The 25,381-nt window shown below is 45.1% G+C and overlaps 1 protein-coding gene and 1 pseudogene across 3 annotated transcripts in view; both read left to right on the forward strand.

Annotated features, from left to right (window-relative positions):
- The first annotated feature begins 1,244 nt into the window (after positions 1 to 1,244).
- On the forward strand, positions 1,245 to 2,393 carry LOC114606789 (m7GpppX diphosphatase pseudogene; annotated as a pseudogene).
- Positions 2,394 to 25,039: 22,646 nt separating this feature from the next.
- Positions 25,040 to 25,381, forward strand: part of CDCP1 (CUB domain containing protein 1) — a 41,764-nt gene continuing 41,422 nt past the window's right edge. The window contains exon 1 of one of the 3 annotated variants that reach the window (XM_028750637.2): positions 25,040 to 25,309. In XM_028750637.2, coding sequence (XP_028606470.2) covers positions 25,231 to 25,309 — 79 coding nt within the window. In that variant the 5' untranslated portion in view covers positions 25,040 to 25,230. The remainder of the gene's footprint in view (positions 25,310 to 25,381) is intronic. The other 2 variants (XM_028750636.2, XM_028750633.2) reach the window with 2 other exon arrangements.

Raw genomic sequence — 25,381 nt, forward strand, 5'->3', positions numbered from 1 at the left:
CCTCCTTTGTGTTCCCAAGAGCCCAGCACAGAAGGCAGGAGGAAAGAGGTGGTATGTAACCCCATCTCCATAATGAGAAATGTATAAGAGTAAGTTCTTGAATAGGGCTAGTCACCCATCATTCTAGTATCATTGTTGCTCACAATTGCACTTAAATTCCACAAATTATATGGAGCTATTTCACATGCAACTGTTCCTAATCCAAACCACACTTTAGGGCGGCGAATGACACTTCATTAAAGTTAAAATATGCACACCACAAGCCTGTAGCTTTTCTGTATCTTTTACCTACCCACCGACCCAGAAATCTGCAATGATTTTAGGCAATGCTCAATTCTATTAATTTCATTTTTATTGTAGATATCCTCAGATTAGTATTCAGATCATAAACATGAATATATGCCCTTCAAGAACCGTTTGAATAGCCAGTGGACAATATTTGTACTCATATTACACTTTGTATTTGTAGCAAACATCAATTTAATTGAGATTTACTTTCTGCCTACAGATCAGGAAAATCGAGTTTTGAAAGAGCAAATATAATTGGGTTATAGTTTTAATTTCAATTTACCAATGACCATAACTTTCCAACTGTAAATTCAGTTAATAAGATGTGCATTGTGTATATTTACAATTGGAAATGAATGATGGGGCTCCATTACTCTTCAATGTTATTTACACCATTATAGGACAATTGCTTCCCCTAACTATTGGAGACCCTTCCTCCCATAAAGCTGCTGTAATTTCTCCAACCATTTGATGCATAACTTTAAAGAGCACTGGTGAATGCCCTAAGCATTCATTCTTCTCACACACATCAGCACATACAATATTTTTGTTTTATTAATTTATATTTTGTCACAACCTATCTTAAAATAAAATATTCCCAAATAATCATCATAAAATGAATAGAACAAATCAAAGAATGCCAAGCAGCCATGGCAAACAGTAATAGTAGCTCCAATGGAAATATTCAGCAGACAAAATGCATTTTTTTGCTTTCAGAGCTCCCTTAAATGAATCAAATTCCCAGGTCTGGCAGATTTCTTAGGGGGTGCGGTGGCGGTGGTTCACCCCAGGTGTCACCACTGAGGGGGGTGACAAAATGCCAGGTGGCACTTACTGCGGTTCCAGATTTTGGGGGCCATTAAAAAAACAACCTTAATCATTGCCACTAATTTAACAGGAAGGGGAAATCAAGTTATTGGACTATGCCAAAACGGCAAAATTAACTGGGAAGGGCATGCGCACCAACCGGTTCTAGAGAAATGGCGGAGTCCCCTAGCGCTAAGCGAAAGCGTGAGGCGAAAGATGGAGAGAACGGGGACGCCGAGTCCCAAGGGGAAGGCCCCGGCACTGGCACCTTCCCCTTGGCTGACATCTCCGTGCGCAAAGTGCTTAGGGAGTCTGCGCGCGACAAGACCATCTTCCTTCACGGGCAGGTGAACAGCGCTTCTGGTGACGGGACAGATGCTGTGGTGATTCTGGAGAAGACACCCTTCCAGGAGGAGAACATAGCTGAACTCCTGAAGAAACACACCAAACTCCAGCTCCAGATGTCCAACGACATCTACAGCACTTACCACCTTTACCTGCCCCCTGAGCTGAACGAAATAAAAACCACTGTGGTTTACCCAGCAACGGAGAAACATCTTCAGAAATATTTGCGTCAGGAACTGTGTCTCATCCAGGAGACTGGGGAGGATTACAAAAAAATTACTCTGCCTTTTATCGAGTCACAGAGCTTCAGTATTCAGTGGGTATACAACATCCTGGAGAAGAAGGCTGAGGCTGATCGAATAATCTACGAAAACCCGGATCCTGCCCATGGGTTTGTTCTCATACCAGATCTTAAGTGGAATCAAAAGCAGGTAGGCGATTTATACTTAATTGCTATCTGCCACTCCCGGGGAATCAAGTCACTCAGGGATCTTACTGCTGAGCACCTGCCTTTGCTGAGGAACATCTCACGAGAAGGGAAGGAAGCCATAGTGAAGCGCTTTGGCATTGGTGGGGCTCAGCTGCGAGTTTACCTGCACTACCAGCCTTCCTACTACCACCTCCATGTGCATTTCACCGCCCTCGGCTACGACGCTCCTGGATGCACCGTGGAGCGAGCCCACCTCCTCTCGGATGTGATCAACCACCTGGAGCGCGACTCCCAGTACTATCAGAAATGCACCCTGACCTTCGCCCTCCGGGCAGACGAACCCCTGCTGAAGAAATTCCAGGAAGCTGGTCGCGTCTAAACTCTCAAAAGACCGTTGAACTAAGTGTACATACGTTTCATAGGGATCGTTTTATATTGCTTTTTTAAGACATTTTGTTTATGGTTTTGTAAGATTGGAGGTTATATTTCGTGTTGCTGTTGGAACATTTCCTTCCTGTCAATAAATGGGTAAAAAAAAAAAAAAAAAATTAACTGGGAAGCTCAGGAACCAATATACAAAACCATTGCAAACTGGTTAAAACATTAGCAGGGTTCTAAATACACTTGTAATGTAATAGAAAGAACAGATAATTTAGGAAGATGAAAAATTGGAGAAAAATTTATATGCAGTTGAAATTAGAATTCAGAGGACCCAGGGATGGGGGTAAGATTCAGAGCAATCTCAATATGTGGAATGTCTATGATATTTCGATGTAACATTATTCTTTTTATCTCTTGTTCTTTTTCTTTCTTTATCTTTGACATTTTTTTTTTATAAAAAGAGATTGGCAAGAGGAATGGTAGAGGTTTATTTCGTTCACAAATACTCCAGAAAGCCAAAGAACAGTCCCAAAGTTTTATTACTATTTTGTGGATTAAATAATAACATGTTTTACAGATGGATACTGTTATTTACAAAAGTACAGGCTTTAATAATGTGCTTCTGGGGCCTCTGGGGATAAACATGGGTAATCTTTGTTTCTAAAATGTATATACAATGTGATGATTATGAAAATAATAAAATTAAGGGCAGGGAGAATGTGAGTTATCTTGCTGTGGGGTTTTTTCTTTCTTTTAAGGGGCAGGAGTTGAACAAGTAGGGATTGCTCTCCTTCAGCGATGTTGCCTGCAAATCATCATGCATATCGCTCTTTCTCAAACTTATCTCCATGGTAACAGATCTATGTTCACTGAACACCATAAAATATGGCATTTTCAGGTATTCCCCCCCCCCCAGAGTTTTTGATGAGGGCTGCACTTACTTCTGTTCGGAATAACTCGAATTTCTGGCGAGACAGGAAAGGTATAAAGTTGTGAAGAGGCTGCTACAAGGACTGTTCAACATGTGTCGGTAACATTTCTGTAATTACACATTTTAAAGCACACTCCCAATTGCCTTAATTTTGAACAGCAGGCCTCTAAACATCGCTTTCTTCTTCTCCCTTAAAAAATTTCTCCCTTTCCCTGAAATTTGAAAGAGTCCTGGTTACGTAAAGACACGCCAAGACAAAGAATGAAGCAACAGAAAACAGCAAAACTCTTTCAAACCCGTATCATGGAAATACAAATTAGCTGTGTTTAGTAAATAATTTGCCAAATGTACACTTTGCTCAGATTTGTGGTCCTCGAGCAATTGCAACCAGTTCCATTGCTATTAGCTGCTCTGATGCCTGCGAAGTAAAACTCTGCCAATAGCATTAGAGGCAGAGTAAGATGAGGAGCATTGTTGTTCGGAAAATAATGACCAACAGGAGAAATTAAGAGTACTGTTATTCCCAGCATGCATTTCAATAGTGCTTATTTCCCAGAGTGCAATGTGTAAAGCTCTGCTTGTTCTCCAATTAGACAATTGGACTTTGCAGGGTATGATTATAGAGAGACTCATACTGTAATCAACATTCAGCTCCAAGGCTACATTTTCTTCCTACTTTACAGCAAACATTAATATGTGACTACTTTTATTTTGCAGAACAATTTGAAAGCTGCATCATAGGGAGTCTTTATCTGCCAATGAACTTTTTTTTTTTTTTAAGGACACACATGACTGTTACAGTAAGAGAGTCTCTATCTATGCTTCTAAAACTCTTATGGCACAGTATCTTGTTATTCAGCTAGCTATAATTTCCTCCTCAATAGAAGCACCCTCTAAAAGCCGAGAGTGGGGGTGAGAGAACATTCTGTTCTGCCGTGAAAGGGGCTTTTTTTCTCCTTTGAAACATGCAAATTTCCACTTGAATGCCACACTTTCTAAAATCCCAGATTTTGGAAATCCAGTTTGATGTTCAGGCAAAAATGCTTAGATGCCCGATTTTAAAAAGAACTGTTCTGTACTGAAGAGAATTCTCTGGACATCAGCAATCCAAAGGGAAAAGTACGAAGCTATCAAAATATGAGAATACAGTGGTACCTCGGGTTACAGACGCTTCAGGTTACAGACGCTTCAGGTTACATACGCTTCAGGTTACAGACTCCACTAACCCAGAAATAGTGCTTCAGGTTAAGAACTTTGCTTCAGGATGAGAACAGAAATCGTGCAGCAGCGGCGCAGCGGCAGCAGGAGGCCCCTTTAGCTAAAGTGGTGCTTCAGGTTAAGAACAGTTTCAGGTTAAGTACGGACCTCTGGAACGAATTAAGTACTTAACCCAAGGTACCACTGTAGCAGAAAAACGTTCATAACAAAAAGATGACAGGAAAATTTAGAAACTAGATTTAAGGGACAAAAAACCTCGGAGTTCAGTGCTACCCTCCCAACTGCTGAGGAGAACATTATATATAAGCTACCTACAGGCCAGCTTACTCAGTCCAGGCCACTGGACTGCCACGTGCAGAGGAAGAGATCTGTTTCAGACAGACTACTGTGGGAAACTCCAGCAAGCAAGTTAAACCACAGGTGTCCATATCACATGCTTCTGGCCACCATATCTGCTTACTCCATTTTTAAATTACGAGCTCAAATTTTATTTTGATTTATTCCATTAGTCGCCTTCAGAAACTGAAAGGTAGGATATATGCTACATTTAAATCAATAGTCCTTCTAGGGGCTGATGGGGCTCGTCAACCTGGGAAATTAGCCCCTCTAGAAGGAAAACTTTGATCCTCAACCTCTGGGAGCCAGTGTGGTGTAGTGGTTAAGAGCGATAGACTCGTAATCTGGTGAACCGGGTTCGATTCCCCGCTCCTCCACATGCAGCTGCTGGGTGACCTTGGGCCAGTCATACTTCTCTGAAGTCTCTCAGCCCCACTCACCTCACAGAGTGCTTGTTGTTGGGCGAGTGTTATGTACTGAGTTGAATAGGATCCAAAAGGCAGCAGTCTGATTGGTCCTAGAACAATAGGATTCAGAATGCAGCAGATTCAGATTGGTCCACAGAAGCCACCCAATCCAGCTCCAGGTGGAAGGGAATCCACAACCTGATTGGCCTACAGGAGAATCCCGGGATTAGCCAATCACGTGAGGCCCATTGTGTAAATAATGTATATATGGCAGATGTTCTGGGGGAACTTCCATTCCTCCTCACCACTCACCACTATGAGCTGAATAAAGAGCATGAAATCCACTTTTGACTCCAAGGATATTTCAGGGAGGAAGGGAAAGGAGAATGCTAGCCGCTTTGAGACTCCTTTGGGTAGTGATAAAGCAGGATATCAAATCCAAACTCTTCTTGCCTTGTGGGATATCTTCAGGAGAAGAAAAGGCTAAGAAGTACAGAAACCTGGAGTAGAGCCCCTAAGACCGTTGGATGGTGCCTTGAACGTCTCCTTCAAGCAACTCCTGCAGCCAAGCTTGATTGCCCTCAGCAAGGCCAAGAATGGGGTCTTTGGTTATCTGGGCAGCCCAGAACCTCCTTACACATTGCCCAGGCTTGCCCCTGGGGAGGTCACTTTGGTGTTGCTAATGCCATGGTTTAACTTCACCCTCGGAGACACACTCCATTGTCTCTCAAGACAGACATATTCCATAAATACTCTAAATATGGGAGCCTTTTGAGTTAGTTACAGACTTGGCAGTGTGGGGGAAAAGGACCCCTGGACGGTTAAGTCCAGTCAAAGACGACTATGGGGTTGCAGCGCTCATCTTGCTTCAGGCTGAGGGAGCTGGCGTTTTCCCACAGACAGCCTTCCAGGTCATGTGGCCAGCATGACTAAACTACTTCTGGCGTAACGGGACACCGTGATGGAAACCGGAGCGCACAGAAACCCCGTTTACCTTCCCGCCGCAGTGGTACCTATTTATCTACTTGCACTTTGACGTGCTTTCAAACTGCTAGGTTGGCAGGAGCTGGGACGGAGCAACGGGAGCTCACCCCTTCGCACAGATTTGAACCGCCGACCTTCTGATCAGCAAGCCCAAGAGCTTTAGACCACAGCACCACATGTCCTATTTCACATTTGGATACAATTTAGATGAAGTCTGATCCTTTTACTCTTCCCCACATTGATTCCAAACACCTACAGTATAGGCATGCGAGTTTTGTGGCATTCAGTAACGTGTCTCTTCTCTGGCTCAGGTCTGGAATAGCAACTTTAGCTCTGGTTTCCTAGACAACCTGCCTTTAGCAAGAGCCAAATCATCCTTTGTGCTCTGGAATAGTGTGCAAACGCTTTTAACACCATCAACTCTCTCGCTGCACTTTGTGCGGCAACAGAGATGGGAACTGCGATTTAAAGTCTGGGGAAGCCAGATCGTTTGAATTAAAACTTACGCTTTAAAACAGCCTCTCCCAACAAAGGAGCCCTTCTGATGTCTTGGTCTACAATTGCCAGAAACTCTCTGCTGCCTGGAATGGAAAGGATTTTTTGTCCGGGACATCAAGAGGGTGCTAGGCTGGGGAAGCATCTTTTAAAGTGATTTCCACATTTGTCATAGTTCAGAGGCTGCTTTGAATATACAGTCATATCTCATGTTACGGACGCTTCAGGTTATGTGTTTTCGGGTTGCGGATTGAGGGAAACCTGGAAGTACCGGAACGGGTTTTGCCCCTCACGCATGCGCAGAAGCACTAAATTGCGCTTCACGCATGCGCAGAAGTGCCAAATCGCACCTGCACAGACGCGGCACTTCAGGATGTGACTGCTGCGGGTTCCGGATGTGCCTCCATCACGGATTACGTCCGCAACCCGAGGTTCCACTGTGTTCGCAAGTGTGTCACTGCTAGTGGAGGGAGATTAGCGCTTGTGAGTGAAGAAGAAGAAGAGTTTGGATTTGATATCCCGCTTTATCACTACCCGAAGGAGTCTCAAAGCGGTTAACAATCTCCTTTCTCTTCCTCCCCCACAACAAACACTCTGTGTGGTGAGTGGGGCTGAGAGACTTCAGAGAAGTGTGACTAGCCCAAGGTCACCCAGCAGCTGCATGTGGAGGAGCAGAGACGCGAACCCGGTTCACCAGATTACGAGTCTACCGCTCTTAACCACTACACCACACTGGCTTGAAATAAGAATAAAAATGGGGTCCCTTCAAAGGGTTCAGCTTCTTAAGGAAGACTGGACCTTCAGAGAGAGCGTACCTTTTAAGGCTCAAACCGATCAGGAAATGAACAGAGACCAGACCAGGATATACAAAAGCAAAGCAGCTAAAGCTGTTGCAACAGGGTGCTCCTGCTACACGGAGAGAGGAGGAGGACCCAGGACAAAGGTGTGCAAGCCCTTATATAGACTCTGAAATTGCCCACCCTGTAGCTCAAGACCACCCTGAGAAACATCATACATACATCACAGAAGGGGTGTAAATCTGGGTGTGTTGTTTCTTCCTGTCTGCCAGGTTACCTAATTGGATTACCTGGGCATCCTGGCCACTCTTTTGTTACTCAATTCCTGAATCCAGGCCACAGGCCACAGGCTCACACCCTATTCATATCCTAAATGTGCCCTTAAGACAGGATTTGTGAAAGAGACAATGGGGAGATGTCCCATTTCCTTCGGCCTTGCAGAGAAATATTTGAGGTCATTTTGGGAGAGAGAAAATGGTTTCAGGACTTTTCTGTGGGTTCCAGACATGTGGTTTACATCTTTGTTTGTGTTTGCTTGGTACATTTATGAACATCTATTTTATATATATAAGACCTTAAAATTATTATAACAGGCTGCATTCACAAAGTAATTTATTCTGTTTCCATGAATGTTTGTTTCTGCATTGTATTTCAGCTTTCTCGTGATGTAAAAGCTACTTCCAGTCAAATATAGTGTATGTTTAACACTCATTTGTGTTTCATTTGATTGTAAAAAAAAATCCACTTGAAGCCCCATTAGAATCAATTTGATTCCCTCCCCCTCTTTCTTTTTTCCTTTCTCCTCCTGTGAAGAGGCTGCATTTTAATGTTTTAATGTTGTATTTTAATCTTGTTTTTTAAGTTGTATTTTAATCAACTTGTTTTTATTATTGATTGTTAGCCACCCTGAGCCCGGTCTTGGCTGGGGAGGGCAGGGTATAAATAAAATTTATTATTATTATTATTATTATTATTATTATTAATCATTAACCCAGAAAATCGTGGAAGTAAACTGATGAAATTTGGGGCATGCGCTGATCTGTGATGTCACCCAGTAACATTCATTGTCGTGTCACACTATGCCAGCTGGTGTGAATGAAATTTAATGCGACCTGCCAGTATATCGGTCAAAAAGCCACAATTCCATAACACAACAGGTACTGCCATGTGAAAGCAGCATTAGAAAACAAGACAGCACTAGTCAGGAAAACTAATGCAATATTCTCCACATCTGAATGCACGCCAAGGTTGTTCATATTTACAGCGCAATCCTACACATATTTACTCAGATATAAGCCCTATTGGGTTCAATGGACTTACTCCCAGGTAGGGGTGTGTATAGTATTGCAGCCTTAGCCCTGATTTTTTTCCACCTCCCTATTTTTGAATGCTTGAATCTGAACAAACACAGACAGACAGACAGGAGACTTTATTTATTGAGCACCTTTTTAAAAAACTTACCTTTCCTCTAATGGAGCTCAAAGTGAGCTCCAATTCCTGAGAGGAAATTTGACCCTGAATAAATTTCCTTTATTCCATATTTTGTTAACTGCCCTAGGACCAGCGGGTAATGGGGCGGTATATAAATTCAATCAACAAAACAAAACAAAACAATAATAGTACTAAATAATATCCTAGCCCAACACTCTTGTCTGCTACACCACACACTGACTTTGTGTGTCTACTTTGCAATGAAATACTGTATACGATCCAGAACAAATTTCCACAAAGTAAAACCAAGTGATTAAAGACAGATGAGGGAATTTTATGTTAGCTTTTGAAAAATGTGTTTTTTAAAAATAACTTAAGCAAGAAATATACTTCGGTGACATACAAGAATAAAGAAATAAAGAAAATTGAACTGAATCAAGAATCTACTCTCACAGTTATCTTTAGGTGGCACTATACCAATGTTTTTATCATGTATTAACCCCAATTTGTCCCCCAAATGCTGGCTCCGTACAAAACATAAAAATACACGTTTCCACTCCCAGTGGCAACTTTTGGGGAGATGGTCTTCCTAGGAATTCATTTAATAACAAAACAATAATTGATACCAATCCTTTAATTAGTGTTACTGGGGACATGGGATGAGCCACATGAAGATGATTCAGATAAGGAATTGATTCTATATTTGTTGTTTCCTGAGATTTATAAGTAAAACAAATATCTAAAAAACTATGACTACCCCCCTAACACCAATAATAATCTTCTCATTTTCAGGGATTGTGAAGGAGACAACCCAAATCTGTAGTTTGTGTGGGGGTGTATGTTACATTTAAATTCTCTATTCTGGTCAGTGATCAAAATAAATTGATTCATTAATTCAAATTTAATTCTCATTTTGTTTTTTCATGTTCTTCTTCTTGTATGTCACTGATGTAGATGTTATTGGATTAAAGGAATTTAACGATAGCTGATATGGCTGTGTGTACGTCTTCCAAGCTTTCCTCGTGACTAATCTTGGTTACATGCCAGCCTTTAGTGGGTTGGCAGGAGTTTTGGCACTCCTTGTAAAACAAAGATCTATTCAGGGATAAACATGCCTTCAAGGTATTTGTTTAAAAGAGAGAGAACATTTTGGAATTCCAACATAATCAATCAGCAATCCTTGTTCCCACTTAGGTAATCCTGGAACGGGGGTGAAGGGAATATTTCACAATCATTTTAGAGCAAGCCAATCAACTACTCAAATGTCTGTCAGGAGGGGAAGAAATATATTTTTGATAATAATTTTTATTAGTTTTCAGTTACAACATCCAATAAAAGCCTCATTACAACAATGCCAATTAAATTACAATTCCAAATACAAATCATTCCAATACCAAATTATATAATTTAGGAGCTGGTTTGATGATTTACTTTATTTCTGTGTTCCATAATCTTATTAATTTCAATGACCTTCCCGTCATAATATTTGTTATGTACTGAAGTTCTCACCCTGGGCCAGCAGGGGGATGCTGTAGATAGTTCAGGTCCACATATGCAAATAAGGGATCAAAAGTGACGTTCAGTGATTGGATAGTTACAGAAAATGGTTACTGTTGCGTTCTAGTGGAGCTCTATATAAGCAGGCTGGCTGAACCCTTCAGTTCAGTTCTGTTCTGGCCTGTGAATAAACAAGAGCTGTTTGAAGAATCGCTGTGTTGTCTGATATGTTCACCCACAACTTAACAATATTAATCCCTTATACACCAGCTGCAATATTTTTGACTTCTATTTGAGTTAACACATGAAGTAATTTATAAACACTGCAAGTGAAGATCTCATAAGGTAAAGGTACCCCTGCCCGTACGGGCCAGTCTTGACAGACTCTGGGGTTGTGCGCCCATCTCACTCAAGAGGCCGGGGGCCAGCGCTGTCCAGAGACACTTCTGGGTCACGTGGCCAGCGTGACAAAGCTGCATCTGGCGAGCCAGCACAGCACACGGAAACGCCGTTTACCTTCCCGCCAGTAAGCGGTCCCTATTTATCTACTTGCACCCGGGGGTGCTTTCGAACTGCTAGGTTGGCAGGCACTGGGACCGAGCAGCGGGAGCGCACCCCGCCGCGGGGATTCGAACCGCCGACCTTTCGATCAGCAAGCCCTAGGCGCTGAGGCTTTTACCCACAGCGCCACCCACGTCCCGAAGATCTCATACTGTATCATTATTCTTCCTGTGTGGACATTTATTCTCTTTTTGATATTTCTTCTTGTCCTTGTCAGTCTCTTCCCCACTGGATTTTTGCTGAAAATCGTCATGCCTTGAGCAAAGCTGATATCCCGATATTTGGGGCGGGGGGAATCTAGACTGACTGCAGAGACAACGTAAAGGGGAGGACTTGACATCCCTCGTGCCCGTGGGGGACAGTTTTTGAAGAAGCCACATGACGTGCTTTATGCGTCTTTTTTAAGAACTACAGTTCTTTATGCAGGATGGATATACAATATTTGGTTGGGGAAAGAGATGGTCCTTTGGAATGATAAAAGCTTGTTTATTTAGGAAAGGATGGCAGGTTGCACCACAGAACAGCTATGGTAGTCTATTTCCACCTGGTTTTTCACTTGTGGGGTGCCCCAGGGTTCCGTCCTCTCCCCCATGCTCTTTAATATCTATATGATGAAGCCGCTGGGAGAGATCATCCGGGGGTTTGGGCTGGGTGTTCATCAGTATGCGGATGATACCCAGCTCTACCTCTCTTTCAAATCAGAACCAGTGAAGGTGGTGAAGGTCCTGTGTGAGTGTCTGGAGGATGGATGGCAGCTAACAGATTGAGGCTGAATCCTGACAAGACAGAAGTCCTGTTTTGGGGGGACAGGAGGCGGGCAGGTGTGGAGGACTCCTTGGTCCTGAATGGGGTAACTGTGCCCCTGAAGCACCAGGTGCGCAGCCTGGGAGTCATTCTGGACTCACAGCTGTCCATGGAGGCGCAGGTCAATTCTGTCTCCAGGGCAGCTGTCTACCAGCTCCATCTGGTACGCAGGCTGAGACCCTACCTGCCCATGGACTGTCTTGCCAGTGGTGCATGCTCTGGTTATCTGCCGCTTGGACTACTGCAATGCACTCTACGTGGGGCTACCTTTGAAGGTGGCCCAGAAACTACAACTAATCCAGAATGCGGCAGCTAGACTGGTGACTGGGAGTGGCCGCCAAGACCATATAACACCGGTCCTAAATGGCCTTGGCCCAGTCTACCTGAAGGAACGTACACCCCTATCATTCAGCCTGGACACTGAGATCCAGCGCCGAGGGCCTTCTGGCGGTTCCCTCACTGTGAAAAGTGAGGTTACAGTGAACCAGCCAGAGGGCCTTCTCAGTAGTGGCGCCCGCCCTGTGGAATGCTCTCCCATCGGATGTCAAAGAAATAAACAACTATCTGACTTTTAGAAGACAGCCCTGTTTAGGGAAGTTTTTAATGTTTGATGTTTTATTGTGATTTTAATATTGTTTTGGAGCCGCCCAGGGTGGCTGGGAAAACCCAGTCAGATGGGCAGGGTATAAATAATAAATTATTATTACATGTTATTATTATTATCAGCTATTGCGACAGATATGAGTTTCTGCTCTTTCTTTTAAATGCCTTCTGGGTTGAACATTTCTGGAGAAGGTAGCAGACATAAAACGCTCTTCCTGCGGCAACATGAAGTGGCTCTTTGGTTAGATATTAGATGACATTACTAGCAAATCCAGAGCAAATTACCACCTCCAGAGCTCTGCAACAAATAATGGAGGGAGGATTAGACTTGCATTAGGATAATCCTTGGTGGACTGTAGCTGGGTGTTTCCGTAGCTTTAAAAATGTGTCTGCACTGTTGAAATGGGAATAAACATTTTTAAAGTGTTTTAAAAGTTAAGAAGCACTTGGCTGGTTAGGAAGCAACAGTCCTGATTCCAAACCTGTTCGCGTGGTTTGTAAGAATATTGTGGGTCCGGGGGGGTGGTGGTGGTAGAGGAAGGGAAAGCGGGCATTCGCCCATTCACATGGTTATTTGTTACCTACCAGTCTCATGCAGCTGGTGGCGGGCATTTCCTTCATTATTGTCGGACTGGTGGTTGCTCAATAAAGTGTCTGTGTACACAACAGACTGAGAGACGGAGGAATGTATATATGTGAAAGACTGCAAAAGAGCCTGAGGGACATATACATCCGTATTGGGGATGGGGAAGAATTTCAGTTCAATCGGCATTTAAAGCAAAATCTCTCCAATTCTCCAACAAAAGCAGCTCTCCAGCTGAATGCCAGCAACTTCGAGGAGGAATATTTTGAGGTCGAAAACCCCTGCAGCGTTCCGTCGGACTGCAACTTCTGCATTTTACATCTGGCGGCTTGCAAAATAAGCAACATGCTTTGTGTTCTGAGCAAACCCTGTATCCGTTCAGGCCTCTTTCATCACATCCTCTCTTTAAGGCTTGCCTCATCATCTAACGAGCTTCTTACGTTACAAACGCACAAGACCACATTGTTGCATGCCATGCAATTAATCCAATATAAATTAAGATCCCATGCTTCTGAATTCACAATTATTATATTCTCAGCTTCCTGTACAAAAGGATGTCTCACAAGGACTGGGGTGGAGTAGAAAAAGCAGTGCTCTTACTGCAAATTTAGAGTAGCAGAGAAGGGTGTGTCTCAGAATATACACCCCTGGTTTGAAATAGTGGTTTCAGCAGGGTCAGAGATGGGCTAGAAGCCAGCACAGCTGCTTAAGGACAGACAACTTGATGTATAGGACAAGTACACATATCTGCTGGAAATGTAAAGAAAAAAAAGGTACCTTTTATCATACGTGGTGATAAAAGCTTTCTGGGAGATGATATATAACGAAATGAAAAAAATGTTTAAAATAACTTTTATTAAAAAACCAGAAGCTTTTTTATTAGGAATTACAGGTACCGACACTCCAAAGGACCAGAAAATACTTTTTATGTACAGAACAACAGCCGCCCGGATGTTACTAGCCCAGAGATGGAAAGAAGACAAAGTTCCCTACCAGAGAAGAATGGAAAACCAAGCTGATGGACTATGTTGAGATGGCAAAGCTGACTGGAAAACTCAGGAACCAAGAGGACAAAAACTTTACAAAAGAATGGGAAAAATTTGTAAGTTATCTAAGGTAAGCCTTCTCGGTAGTGGTACCTGCCCTGTGGAACACCCTCCCATCAGATGTCAAGGAAATAAACATCTAACTGACTTTGAGAAGACATCTGAAGGCAGCCCTGTTTAGGAAAGTTTTTAAAGTTTTTTTCTGTTTTTAATGCTCATTTGAAAACCACCCAGAGTGTCTGGGGAAACCCAGCCAGACGGGCGGGGCAGAAATAATAAATTATTATTATTATTATTGTAGCTTAGAATATTCATAATGTGATTTACCTTTGGAGTAAACACAGTCTCTCTCATTGATGGAGGAAATTACAGTCATACCTTGGTTCTCGAACTTAATCCCCTGCTCAGCGCCTGAGGGCCCCAGTCCTGCCACTCACCACCTCGCCCAGGGCAGGGCCTGATAGGCTCTATAAAGGGCTGCTGCCGCTGCCGCTGATGGGCAGAGAGGGCTCTGTTTTGTTTTGGTTTTTGTTTTAAATTGGTTATTTTTTACCTATGTCATTTTAAACTGTGAGATTAATGCTGTATTCTTACTTTTAGATTTTGATTTATGTGGAAATTGTTTCCCATTTGGTTGTGTATTTTTTTTTGTTGTTGTTGTGGTTTATTTATTGTTTATGACTTTTGTAAACCACAGAGCCTAGGACTTGCGGATCAGGTCGGTGATTTGAATCCCTGCGACGGGGTGAGCTCCCGTTGCTCAGTCCCTGCTCCTGCCAACCTAGCAGTTTGAAAGCATGTCAAAGTGCAAGTAGATAAATAGGTACTGCTCCAGCGGGAAGGTAAACGGCGTTTCCGTGCGCTGCTCTGGTTCACCAGAAGCGGCTTAGTCATGCTGGCCACATGACCCGGAAGATGTACGCCGGCTCCCTCGGCCAGTAAAGCGAGATGAGCGCCACAACCCCAGAGTCAGTCACGACTGGACCTAATGGTCAGGGGTCCCTTTACCTTTTTAAATCTTGTTATGCTGTAAGCCGCCTTGAGCATTGTTTTTTAACTGTGGAAAGGCGGCATACAAATAAAAAAAAAGAATGAATGATCTGTTCCAGAAGTCCGTTTGACTCCCAAACATAGCTGTCAACTTTTCCCTTTTCTTGCGAGGAATCCTATTCAGAATAAGGGAATTTCCCTAAAAAAAAGGGAAACGTTTACAGCTATGCTCCCGAAACCGTTCGAAAACCAAGGTGTGGCTTCCAGTTTAGCTGCAGGAGCTTCCTGCACTCAAGTGGAAGTCGCGTTGGACATCCGGCTTCCAAAAAACTTTCGAAAACCAGAAGACTTACTTCCGGGTTTTCAGTGTTTTGGGAGCTGATTTGTTCGACAACTAAGCTGTTCAAGAACCAAAGTATGACAGTAGCCACAGTCATTTTCTGTACAATGGTTTGAAGTGCATATCTCCTTTCTCCTATACACCTGAACTCTCCTTTTATGCACTGAGCGCAGGAATCTGCTTTATATAAGGTGAGACCTATTAGTTAATCTCCCTCAGTATTGTCTGCCTGACAGCCGCTTACCTGGAGACGCCAGTGATTAATACTGGCACCCTTTGCATGCTAAGCATGCGCTCCACACCTGAGCTACAGTCCTTCCACCCTGTGCTGTTGGCTTAGTGTGACAAGACTGCTGTCTCTGGGGAAGAATCAACGATTACATAAGCTAGCAGTGCATGTGTAGACAAGTTGCGCACAAACCAGTTCTACTCAACCTCTGTATATAAGGCTTGAGCCATCTTCCTAAAAACAACACGTAGGAAATACAGATTCTTGGAATTTTAACAGCAGGTAAAGGTTGCCTCCAAAACAGAAAAGCTTCTAACAGAAAAAGGAATAAACGATTTCGGTAAATGCGAACGCTTTCTGTAATAGCCATAGCGAAGAAGCTTGGGATTTTCAGCTGCATTAGGGAACAATGGGAAGAAGCGTTGTTTGTAGCAATTTGTGCAGCTCAGCAACACTCAAGTCTTGCAGATTTGAAGGTGCCATTCCTTTTATGTAATCCTCCTTAATGATGCCTCGTTCCTTGTCTCAGACATGGAGTCGGAAAAGAAAACGAGGGAAAAATAAATCTCCTCAGAAAGTTCCAAACCCCAACTAATGCCTAATAAAGGATCATCATCCGTCTACTTTAAAACCCAATCTATTATTAATTTAAGACTTTTGCTACTATTGGAGTTATATTTTTAAGTAAAAGCACAGAATATCCAATACACACTTATTTGAGGATAAAACCCCATTAAACCCCGTTAACAACAGCTTGTTATGCAGGAATTCGAAATGCTGACAAACGTTTTAACAGCAGGGAGTTTTTTAAAAACACCATTATTATTGTTGTGCAGTACCAGATCTACCATTCAACAAAGTGCAGCAGTAAGAAACTGGTATCTTGCTGTGCTAGTCTAAAGCAGGGGTCAGCAACCTTTTTCAGCAGGGGGCCGGTCCACCGTCCCTTGGACCATGTTAGGGGCCGGACTATTTTTTTTGGGGGGGGAATGAACGAATTCCTATGCCCCACAAATAACCCAGAGATGCATTTTAAATAAAAGCACACTTTCTACTCAAGTAAAACACGCTGATTCCCAAACTGTCCGCGGGCCGGATTGAGAAGGCGATTGGGCCGCATCCGGACCCCGGGCCTTAGGTTGCCTACCCATGGCCTAAAGTGTTGGCCCTGGTTGGGGACCATTTGAGCTCCAGCCCAGAGAGTAAAACGTGTCTGATCAACAGCAGCGTTGTGGCAAAAGCAGAACATACAGACATCACTGCTTCAAGGGGGACTATTTAATGATACAAACACAGAATAGTGCAATACAATAATAAACAATAAAGATGTTTGGCAGATGAAGATGATTGACTTTTTGAAGCTAGCTGACCTGACCGGAAGAGTCCGCGACCAGAATGAGGAGGAGTATCAGGAAGAATGGACGAAATTTAATGACTATTTGGCTAAATATGCTAAGTTAAATTAATTGGAAAAAGCTTGCAATTACTAATTAGGCTTAGGATTTAGGTAAGTAATGTGATGAATTCTCATGTTTAATGCTGAAATGGGAAGAAAGAGTGATGTTAAGTGATTAAGTTAAGATTATAAGAACCTTGATTTGGAAAACCGTTAAAATGATTTGCATTGAAATTCAACTAGGGGGATATGAGGAAGTCACTTAACAATGTTAAGAAGATTAGTTTCAATAAGGCTATGATTTATGTTTGTCTGTTTATTTTTTAGTGTGTTTCTTAATTTTGTGAAAAATCAATAATTTTTTTTGGAAAAACAACAACAATAAAGATGTTAGTCTTTGGGCTAAGTGCTGCTTGTATTCTTGAAATGAAAGCAGTGCTGGCCTGAAAGACGATGCTGCAAAAGTGCTCTGAAGCCATTTGAACTCTGGAGGTCTGGCATGAAGCCCTCAGACATCAAGCCGGACTTATCAGGCAGCTGCCTCAGGCGGCTGAATTTCAGTGTCAGGAAACAGCAGCAAATGATTTGTCATTTAATTTATTAGCATTGTATTTTTATAGCCGGGGAGAGGAAGAAGCACTTGTGGGATTTTCTGCCTCAGGTACCAAAATAACTTGGCAGGCACTATGCGTCTTAAGGGGCGGGGAATCATTTGTCCGTTCGCCTCAGGCAGCAAAATGAGGAACGCTGCTCCGAAGCGGGGTGGGGGGGGCGGGAACACCTGCCCCAGCCACCGGGCTTCGTAGCGCTGCTGCGAAGCCGGGCGGGGGGCGGGAACACCTGCCCCAGCCACCCCGCTTCGGAACGCTGCTCCGAAGCGGGGTGGGGGGGCGGGAACACCTGCCCCAGCCGCCGGGCTTCGTAGCGCTGCTGCGAAGCCGGGTGGGGGGTGGGAACACCTGCCCCAGCCGCCGGGCTTCGTAGCGCTGCTGCGAAGCCGGGCGGGGTGGGTGGAGTGGCGGGAACACCTTCTGAAGGCGGGCGGGGGGTGAAAGTCTTTGTCCCCCCTGCCTGCCTTCCCAGGGGCTTTTAAATCGCCCTGGACAGCGGAGAAGTCCTCCGCTGTCCCGGGGCGATTTTAAAATGCCGCCCGCCAGCATTTTAAGATCGCCCGGACAGCGGAGAAGTCCTCCGCTGTCCCAGGGTTTTTTAAAATGCTGGGGGTGGGAAGAAAAGCCCTTGTCCCCCCCCCCTCCCAGCCTTCAGAAGAGGTCCGGGGACAGTCTGTCCCCGGACCTGGTCTGAAGGCGGTTTCCCTAGGAACGCATTAATTGATTTTCAATGCATTCCTATGGGAAACCGTGCATCGCAAGACGAAAAAACCGCAAGACGAAGAGACTTGCGGAACGAATTAATTTCGTCTTGCGAGGCACCACTGTAGATCCCAGCTCTCAATGGCTAGGTTGGCTAGAGCTTAGATGGTCAAAGGTTTCTTAGCCCTGATATAAATCTTTAAATTCCAAATTGCACTGATATGCTTCCGAGCCCGATTTTAATCAAGCTGCCACATTTTGCTTGCTCCCATGAGAAATCATTACCCAGCCCAATACTTCCTACAATCTGTAATTGTTCCTGCATGTAAAAAGTTACCCTTTGCTCACTGTCGTCCTGCTGCCTGTAATTACAATATATTTCAACCTCCTGGGTCATTACTTTAGAATGATTTCCCGCATTCTGCTGCTTTAAGTCAAGTTTAATTGTCATTTTCCAGCGTTCATTAAAAGGTGAGAGATTTTATTCATCGACAATTTTCAGAAACGGTAAGCTAAAGGAAGTGATATTCTGTACCTCCCTTTAATGCTTAAAGAAGAGCCGGAATTATGTCCAGAGATCAAGAAGATTTGAGGTTTCCTCTTATTCAGGGATCGGCAAGGTTTACCTCGCCTGGGCCGGTTCACTCCAGCGGAGATCCCTCCATGGGCTGGATCACACACACAACCGCAATTTCTGGCGTCTGTGCCTGCGCAGATGCAAATTTCAGCGTCTGAGCATGTGAAGGCACAATTTCTGGCACCGCGGAAGTAAGTCCCCACGCTGTGCTGCGCCGGTTTAGTGCAGTGCATGGGGACTCTCTGAGTGGGCGGCTCATTTCGGGGGCTGCTTGGGGGCTGGTTAAACGACCCCCGTAGGTTGCTTGTGGCCCATGGGCCTTAGGTTGCCTACCCCTGCTCTTATCCCTCCATTATTTGAAGATTTGCATTATTTTATCATCTAAAAACTGAGAGCCAGTGTGGTGTAGTGGTTAAGAGCGGTAGTCTCGTAATCTGGTGAACCGGGTTCGTGTCTCCGCTCCTCCACATGCAGCTGCTGGGTGACCTTGGGCTAGTCACACTTGTTTGAAGTCTCTCAGCCCCACTCACCCCCCAGAGTGCTTGTTGTGGGGGAGGAAGGGAAAGGAGATTGTTAGCTGCTTTGAGACTCCTTAAAGGTAAAGGACCCCTGACAGTTAAGTCCAGTTGCGAATGACTCTGGGGTTGCGGCGCTCATCTCACTTTACTGGCTGAGGGAGCCGCCGTTTGTCCGCAAACAGTTTTTCTGGGTCATGTGGCCAGCATGACTAATACGCTTCTGGCAAAACCAGAGCAAAGCACGGAAATGCCATTTACCTTCCCGCCGGAGTGGTACCTATTTATCTACTTGCACTTGATGTGCTTTTGAACTGCTAGGTTGGCAGGAGCTGGGACCGAGCAACAGGAGCTCACCCCGTTGCGGGGATTCAAGCCGCCAACCTTCCGATCGGCAAGCCCAAGAGGCTCAGTGGTTTAGACCACATCACCACCCTTAGGGTAGTGATAAAGCGGGATATCAAATCCAAACTCTTCTTCTAAAAATACACCTGCCAGCCTAGACTTTAATTTCGTGACACCACTAGCCTCCACTGACTGAGCAGCTAATTTAATAAGCTAATTTAATATTGGTTTTTTCACAATTTTATACATTTTAACTTCACCATTTCAAACATTAAAAGGTTCTTTTGAACCTTCGGACCTCCTTCCCTCCCTCCATGGGTTCCATATTTAAGATTAAATTTACTGCATCTTTTACCATTGTCCATCTGTTATATACCCATAATTATCATAATCAATTCCACATTGCAAGTGTCATTACATCCCTGACAATGATTTTAACTGTTTACAGTGGTCTTTTAAACAAATTAAGAATTTACTCCAGTCTTTTTAAAATACTTGATCTTCCTGGTTTCGGATCTTCCCCATCAGTTTCACCATCTCTGCATACTCCATCAGTTTCGTCTGCCATTCTTCTTTTGTTGGTGCTTCTCCCTCCCTCCTTCCTTCCTTCCATCTCTAGGCTACGAGCATTCTTGTTGCCATTGTTGCATATATAAGGTCTTTTATCTTCTCTTGATACCTCTTCATCTATTATACCTAATGAAAAGGCTTCTGTTTTTTTTTAACAAATGTGTTTTTAAACATTTTCTTTAATTCGTTATATATCATCTCCCAGAAACCCTTTATCAGTGTACACGCTCACCTTCCTTCCAACATAAATTTGAGCTCGTTTTGTACATTTTTGCAATTTCACTCGGTGTTAAGTACCAACAACACATCATTTTCATATAGTTTTCTTTCAACGAGCAGCATGCAGTAAATTTTATTTCCTCTTTCCGTATCTTTTCCCAAGATGAAAGTTGAATATTGTACCCAAAATCTCTAGCCTAATGTATCATAATTGCTTTAGCTTCCTCATCAAGGTTGGGGACATTCCCTATCCTACTAGGAAATGTCAGGGATCGAACCCAAGACCTTACTCATGCAAAACAGATGCTCTGTGGCAGTGAGTTATGCCTTCCCCTAAGGTCGCAGCAGAAGCAGAACTTCTAGAAATAGAACATGCCAATTTGCACATGTCTACTTGGGGGCACGCGGGTGGCGCTGTGGGTTAAACCACAGAGCCTAGGACTTGCCGATCAGTAGGTCGGCGGTTCAAATCCCCGCAACGGGGTGAGCTCCAGTTGCTCGGTCCCTGCTCCTGCCAACCTAGCAGTTTGATAGCATGTCAAAGTGCAAGTAGATAAATAGGTACCACTCCGGCGGGAAGGTAAACGGCGTTTCCGTGCGCTGCTCTGGTTGGCCAGAAGCGGCACAGTCATGCTGGCCACATGACCTGGAAGCTGTACGCCGGCTCCCTTGGCCAATAAAGCGAGATGAGCGCCACAACCCCAGAGTCGTCCGTGACTGGACCTAACGGTCAGGGGTCCCTTTACCTTTACCTGGGGGCAAGAGTGGTAGGAAGAGATGGCAAATTTTTGTTTTAGGCCTGTCAGAGAAGCACAGAGGAGGCAGGGCAGCATAAGGAACTTGCATTTTCTGCCTTCCGGCATCCCCGTCACATCTAAAGTCGCCCTCTCTTTCTCACGATATTGCTCAGTCAAAACTCAACAAAACCACATACTATTTGCTAGTACATCAGGTCAGGATAATGACTCACATAATATCCCCCACACCCCCTTTCCTACTGTAAATCATGGTACAGTGTTACCTCGGGTTACATACACTTCAGGTTACAGACTCTGCTAACCCAGAAATAGTACCTCGGGTTAAGAACTTTGCTTCAGGATGAGAACAGAAATTGTGCTTCAGCGGCGCGGCGGCAGCAGGAGGCCCTATTAGCTAAAGTGGTGCTTCAGGTTAAGAACAGTTTCAGGTTAAGAACAGACCTCCGGAACAAATTAAGTACTTAACCCGAGGTACCACTGTACATTCCATTTATTTCGGCAGTTTGTGTTTATTATAATGTAAACAACACGCCCCTTATTTTAGAAGCTTATAGGCAGTGAGAGAACTTTGGACTCTCTGCCTGATAAATGAGCGGACCATATTCTTCCAGGATAGGAAAGGCTCTGGACATGACAGATGCTGCCACCAAGAAGGGCTTTTGAACCAGATGACCGCTGATGTCTCTTCCATACCTCCAAAATCCCCCTTACAACACTTCCATTAATCATGCACTCTGTCACCGAGTCGGTTACTGATGATGACTGTGCATGTTTTTTCATTAGGTCAAAATTGCCTCATGACTTTTCTTTTTGTGGCAAGCGGAAGGGGTGAAGGGAGAGCTAAAAACAGCTAGGAAAATGCAGGAGCGACAGAGAGAGAAAGAGAAAAGAGTGATAAACGAGAGAGAGAGAGAGAGAGAGAGAGAGAGAGAGAGAGAGAGGGAGGGAGGAGAAAGAAGGAGAGGGCAAGGAAAGGAGGAAGAGGGGCCAAGTGAAAACCGAGCATCTATACTTCGGAAAATTCACACAGTATCCAGGGGCTTGGAAAGGGAGTAGGGAATAATAATAAAAAAGGTAAAGGTAAAGGACCCCTGGATTAACTCTAGTCAAAGACGGTTATGGGGTGGCGGCGCTCATCTCGCTTTCAGGCAAAGGGAACTGGCGTTTGTCCACAGACAGTTTCTGGGTCACATGGTCAGCATGACTAAACTGCTTCTGGCGCAACAGAACACCAGGACGGAAACCAGAGTGCACGGAAATGCCGTTTACCTTCCCACTGCATTGGTATCTATTTATCTACTTGCACTGGTGTGCTTTCGAAACTGCTAGGCTGGCAGGAGCTGGGAGAAAGCAACGAGAGCTCACTCCGTCGCGGGGATTCGAACCGGCAACCTTCTGACTGGCACGCCCAAGAGGCTCAGAATGCACATTGCAACAAAGTGGGTTGACTTTAACAGTAACGGCAGATGAATTTTTTCATGGCGTGGCAGCTTAACCTGAGTATTGTTAAAGGCACAAGCACAAAGGCAGTTTTAGAAAGCTGGCGAACATTAAAAAGCTGGAGTTACAGATAGGTAGCCGTGTTGGTCTGCCATAGTCAAAACAAAAAAATTCCTTCCAGTAGCACCTTAAAGACCAACTAAGTTAGTTCTTGGTATGAGCTTTCGTGTGCATCATGTGGTGTATCTGAAGAAGTGTGCATGCACACGAAAGCTCATACTAAGAACTAACTTAGTTGGTCCTTAAGGTGCTACTGGAAGGAATTTTTTTGTTTTGATTAAAAAGCTGGCAAACCTCCAGGACATCTTCCTCACCACTGATCTCTGGGAAAGATTCTCTACCACTTTAGCCCAAACAGCAATGCTTGCGGTGTAGTCCTATTAATTTGTACAGGTTGGAGTGTAAAGGGGTGAATCCCCAGCTCTCTAAGACAGATAAACTTCTGCTTAAAGTCAATTGCTCTGAAAATTATTTCAGTTTAAGATGCACACCTTGATCCTAAGGCCATGATTGGAAGAAATTAGCCCAGAACTTTTCTTACACGTTTGTAGGATAGTGGGTTGCAGTTAAAGTGCAAGCGGAACCAGGATTCACAGGGATTCAGCCCTGAAAGCTTATTTTCTAAGCTCAGAGCCTGGAAGCAAGGATGTAAAAAAGAATGCCTCTGAGCACACACAGAGTGTCTTCTCACTTCTGAGGACAGCTTTGCATATTACACAGCAGAACCACACTTTTGCCCCTCTCTCCCCTACATCCAGTGGGGAGATCTGGAAAATCCTATCTCCCCAGCACATACACAAACAACCACACATATGCATACACAACAGGCAATGAATTTGGGGCACCAGTGATGATAGCAAAGAAGAGAACAGGCCTGACCCACACGGCACTTCCACTTGCACAACCCCATTGAAATGAACGGGGTTCCTGTTGCATTGTGCTCTATGTGAATTAATGGGAAGCTGATCCCATCAGATACTCAAATCTCTCAAGCCACAGGGATGCGGGGCAGAGGGAGTAAGAACTTGGAAACTATAGTTCACCAGGCATGCGCAGATGGAGGCCACACTTCTGAGATCCTCTTGGCTTTTTCACACACCCCATACTGCTGCTTTTTTTTGGAAGTGAGTCCCACTTTCTTCAGGGGGGCGTAATTCCAATAATTGTGTCGCAATTTCTACACAAACCAACCGCATTCTACAAATATCAGTGCAGCCATGCAATCGTCCCACACTTTTCTTTGGCCAGTTGAGCCCACTCCTACTTAGGAAGCAAATATTTGGAGGGCTGGACCAGTGGCGTAGCGTGGGTTGTCAGCACCCGGGGCAAGGCAAGTAATTTGCGCCCCCTAACCCGTGGATTTGCGCCCCCTAACCTGTGGATTTGCCCTAACCCCAGATGTTGCGCCCGGTGCGGCCGCCCCCCCTGACCCCCCCACGCTACGCCACTGGGCTGGACTTTTAACACCCAGATTTATTCATGAAAAGCTCACCAGCAGCCCCCATCTTCACGCCCCCCCATCGATACAAAAGCAGGCAATTTGTTAAGAGCTAAGAAGAGCCTGGGGACGCAGGTGGCGCTGTGGATTAAACCACAGAGCCTAGGACTTGCCCATTGGAAGGTTGGCGGTTCGAATCCCTGCAACGGGGTGAGCTCCCGTTGCTCGGTCCCTGCTCCTGCCAACCTAGCAGTTCGAAAGCACGTCAGAGTGCAAGTAGATAAATAGGTACCACTCTGGCAGGAAGGTAAACGGCATTTCTGTGCACTGCTCTGGTTTCCCAGAAGCGGCTTAGTCATGCTGGCCACATGACCCGGAAGCTGTACGCCGGCTCCCTCGGCCAATAAAGCGAGATGAGCGCCGCAACCCCAGAGTCGGCCATGACTGGACCTAATGGTCAGGGGTCCCTTTAAGAGGAGCCTGAGATTAGCTCAGCGGTAAGGCGGGAGTCTGTTAATCTCAGGGTCCTGGGTTCGAGTCAAAAGATTCCTGCATCGCAGGGGGTTGGAACTCGAAGACCCTCGGGATTCCCCTTCCAAATCGACCATTCCATGATCCCTGCATTACAATTCGTAGGATTTTGGGCAGTTAGTTAGATCTCCTGGCTTCCCCGGACAGGGCGCGCCCAGGCACATCAGCAAGGGTAGGCGCATGAGCTGAGAATCCCACGGATCCTCTCCGACTAGGGCGCGCAAAGTGGACACACCCGAGGGGCACCCGACGCGGCAGCTCGTGGGTGGGAAACGCCGTTGAATCGGGACCTTCGACTTCCTCCCCGGGGCAGTCCAGACCTTTTCCCACAAGCGCGCGCACCGGGGAAGGGGAGGAGTCCCTTTTTGCACCTGGGGATGGGCGGCAGGGAAAGGGAGGAGCCGTCGCCTCCCTCCTCCTGACCCGAGGCAGAGCAGGAAGAGGAGGGCGTCGCCACCAGATCAGCCACCCCGGAGGAGTCTCCTCCACGGTCCGGCGACCAGGGAGGAGAGAAACTACCCACCCCCCCTCCTTGCAGGATCGCAGGGGGCGCAGATGCGCGGAGATGGCTGCGGGTCTCTGGATCGCTTTCCTGCCTCTGGCCCAACTCCTGCTGCTGGCGGCTGTGACCCTGCAGCGCTCAGGTAAGCGGCGATCGGGCGCCTGCGCCCCACGCGTGTTTTGGGTGGGGTCCGGCGGATCGGAAGCGGGGAGTC

Source organism: Podarcis muralis, chromosome 12, assembly GCF_964188315.1.
Source record: "Podarcis muralis chromosome 12, rPodMur119.hap1.1, whole genome shotgun sequence".
Lineage (NCBI taxonomy): Eukaryota > Metazoa > Chordata > Lepidosauria > Squamata > Lacertidae > Podarcis > Podarcis muralis.